The 3,539-nt window shown below is 61.1% G+C and overlaps 1 protein-coding gene across 2 annotated transcripts; it reads left to right on the top strand.

The window, feature by feature from the left end:
• The first annotated feature begins 488 nt into the window (after window positions 1-488).
• On the top strand, window positions 489-2,512 carry POU4F1 (POU class 4 homeobox 1). 2 transcript variants are annotated; one of them, XM_054271993.1, is made up of 3 exons: window positions 489-611; window positions 1,463-1,724; window positions 1,818-2,512. In XM_054271993.1, exons 1-3 carry the CDS (start codon window positions 489-491, stop codon window positions 2,510-2,512), a joined length of 1,080 nt encoding a protein of 359 aa, XP_054127968.1. The 2 variants fall into 2 exon arrangements, with proteins under 2 accessions (XP_054127968.1, XP_054127967.1); XM_054271992.1 differs by having other exon boundaries at window positions 1,463-2,512.
• Window positions 2,513-3,539: the final 1,027 nt, after the last annotated feature.

Below are 3,539 nucleotides of genomic sequence, written 5' to 3'. Positions count from 1 at the left end.
GGAGGAGGAGGAGGAGGAGGAGGAGGAGGAAAAGAAGGAGGAGGAAAAGGAGGAGGAGGAGGAGGAGGAGGAAGGGGGGGAGACAGCTGATGTCTGTCAAAGCCGGAGCCGCCGCGCTCTCGCGAGAGCCCGCCCGGCGGTAGCCACGGGATGCGGGGCTCAGGTGCGGGCAGAGCGCAGCGCAGCGCGCCCGGCGCCGGGCAGCGGCAGGCACAGAACTGAGCCAGGGACGGAGGGAGGGAGCAGGGACACGGCGGGGGCCGGAGGGAGCCTCGCCGCCCGCTCGCCCACCCAGCCCAGCCTCGGCCACCGCGGCAGCAGCGGCGGCGGCGGCGGGGGCAGGGTCCGCTGCGGCACCGCCGCCACCGCCGGCTCCGCCACCGCCACCCGCCGCTGTCGGCGGCTTCCCCGGCGGCAGGAGAGAGCCCGGAGAGCACTTTTCCCCCGACTTTAGGAGTGTTTGTGGATTTACATGCCAAGCCTTCAAGATGATGTCCATGAACAGCAAACAGCCTCATTTTGCCATGCATCCCACCCTACCTGAGCACAAATACCCCTCTCTACACTCCAGCTCGGAAGCAATAAGAAGAGCATGTCTACCAACTCCACCGGTAAGGGACAGACAGCTGCAGCTCTCTTCTTTCTTTCTCTCCCTTACAAGCACACACTTTTCTTTCTTTCTCTCTCTCTCTCTCTTTCTGTATACTGCATGTATGTGTATGTGCATTAATAAAAAAACCGCTGCGAGGCACATTTTGACAAGCGGCGCTTAATGTTTTTTTCATGTCTTCCTCTGCAATCATCTGAGCGCCTGTGATCTTTTTTGAAAGCGGTGTTCACACGAGTCTCCGACTTCATCCACTTTCTGTATTAATTTTTATGACTCGGCCTCTGAAAAGGAATGCGTTTTATGTGCTCTTGTGTTTGACACAATTCCCCAGCTGAGAGTTACAGATCCATTTCTTCTCTTTCTTTCTCTTCTCCTTTCGTTCCATTCCCCCCCCCGCTTTTAATTTTTTAATTTATTTGTTCCTTTCATTCCTTCCTTCCTTCTATCCTTTTCCGATTCCCCCTTGCTTCCTTACCTTTCTACTCTTTGCTTCTTTTCCCGTTTTGCTCCCTCTTCTCGCTTCCTCCCCCTCCCATCCCCCCATTATTCTGCCACATCCCCCTGTTTCCCCTCACTTCCCCGGGCTGTCGCCTTCCGTACCACGCTTCCCCCAATATCTTGGCTCGATCCCACACTTCCCTTACACGCCGATCCTCCTGCCGCCTTCCCGGCCGTCACCCTAACTTTGCCCACCTCTCTCTGCCCTCCCTCGGCTTCCCCCCTCCTTTTCCACATCTCTCCCGCAACCCCGCGCTGTCCCCCGCCCGTTCCCTTCCCCCTCCGCACTTTGCCCCCTCTCTGCCCCCTTGCCCTCCTCTCCCCGCACCCCGCTCTGTTTTGTGTCTCCCGCAGCTGCAGAGCAATATCTTCGCCAGCCTCGATGAGACCCTGCTGGCGCGGGCCGAGGCTCTGGCCGCCGTCGACATCGCCGTCTCGCAGGGCAAGAGCCACCCGTTCAAGCCCGACGCCACGTACCACACCATGAACAGCGTGCCCTGCACCTCCACCTCCACCGTGCCCCTGGCGCACCACCACCACCACCACCACCACCACCACCAGGCGCTGGAGCCCGGCGACCTCCTGGACCACATCACCTCCCCGTCCCTGGCGCTCATGCCCGGCGGAGGCGGCGGCGGAGGCGGCGGCGGCGGCGGCCACGACGGGGCGGGCGGCGGCGGCGGCGGGGCCGGCGGCGGCGGGGGCGGCGGCGGCAGCGGCGGCGGCGGCGGCGGCCTCATCTCCACGTCGGCGCACCCGCACTCGCACATGCACGGCCTGGGCCACCTCTCGCACCCGGCCGCCATGAACATGCCGTCGGGGCTGCCGCACCCGGGGCTGGTGGCCGCGCACCACGGCGCCGCGGGGCAGGTGGCCTCGGCCGCGGCCGTGGTGGGGGCGGCCGGCCTGGCCTCCATCTGCGACTCGGACACGGACCCGCGGGAGCTGGAGGCCTTCGCCGAGCGCTTCAAGCAGCGCCGCATCAAGCTGGGGGTGACCCAGGCCGACGTGGGCTCGGCGCTGGCCAACCTGAAGATCCCGGGCGTGGGCTCGCTCAGCCAGAGCACCATCTGCCGCTTCGAGTCCCTCACGCTGTCCCACAACAACATGATCGCCCTCAAGCCCATCCTGCAGGCCTGGCTGGAGGAGGCCGAGGGCGCCCAGCGGGAAAAAATGAACAAGCCCGAGCTCTTCAATGGGGGCGAGAAGAAGCGCAAGCGGACTTCCATCGCCGCCCCGGAGAAGCGCTCGCTGGAGGCGTACTTCGCCGTCCAGCCCCGGCCCTCCTCCGAGAAGATCGCCGCCATCGCCGAGAAATTGGACCTCAAAAAGAACGTGGTGCGGGTTTGGTTTTGCAACCAGAGACAGAAGCAGAAACGGATGAAATTTTCCGCCACTTACTAGGGGCGGGCGGGAGGGGCGGCCCCGGCACCGGGGGCACCGGGGGGGCCGGGCCGGGGCCGCGGGGACGCCCACGCACCGCCACCGTCGCCTGAGACGCCGGGGAGGCTCCTGGGGACCAAGGGACGATGTCGAAATTAAACGCGAACTACTCGGGGAGAGGGGGGGGCGAGCGTGTGGGGGGCTGCGCTATCAATTATTAAAACAAAAAAGACACCGGGACACCAACGAGAAGAAGGAGGAGAGAGGAGGTAAAAACGTTCTGGAAGCCCAGGGGGGTCATTTGTGCGGCCCTCTCCCCTCTCTGCCCCCTAGCCCCCCGACAGAAAGCGGGAGAAAGAGCAACTTAAAGCGTAAACACACACAGACACACACCAATAAATACCGTGACAGCAACAGCCACACACCGAGAAACCTAAGTCACAACTTTCCGAAGGAAAACAAAACCGACCAACAAACCCGGAAGGCGAAACTGTTGGTGATGATGATGCTACGTTTGGTTTGGGTCTCTTTTCATTACTTTCTGCTTTTTTTTCTTTGCCCTGGCTTAGTATGAGGACAGCGGTGGTTTGGTGCGGGGGAACTTTTTCTTTAGTTGGCTTGGGTTTGGGGTTTTTTTGTTTGTTTGTTCTGATCTTTATTTTTCTTTGTTGTTTTGGGGGTTTTTTCCTGTTGTTTTTCATTTTCCTTCGAACGCGGTTTTGCGCGAGGCTTTGGCGATGGGTCTTGTCTGTGCCGGGGGAACGGTGAGAGCAGGGCAAGGGCCGGGAGCGGGGGAGCGGCCCCCCGAGGCTAGGGAGCAGCCCCTTTCCTCTCCTTTGTTGCCTCAATAATCCTGGCTAGCTCAAGGAATACAAGGGGAAAAAAAAGTTACCCCACAACCCCTTTGTCTCTCCTCCCTCGCCTGCGTGGTTTGCGTTTCCAGCTGTGTCCAAAGACGGGTCCCTCTCTCTGCAGAGATGCATCTGGAGGCAGATGCCAAACCTGCCAGAGCGGGGATGCTCTCCAAAAAATTATGTTCAGACTCATT

The sequence above is a fragment of the Melozone crissalis genome, unplaced genomic scaffold (genome assembly GCF_028551555.1).
Source record: "Melozone crissalis strain CALT ecotype California unplaced genomic scaffold, PUWL_Pcris_2 ptg000013l_1, whole genome shotgun sequence".
NCBI classification, from domain to species: Eukaryota; Metazoa; Chordata; class Aves; order Passeriformes; family Passerellidae; genus Melozone; species Melozone crissalis.
This window is presented reverse-complemented; position numbering and strand designations above follow the sequence as displayed.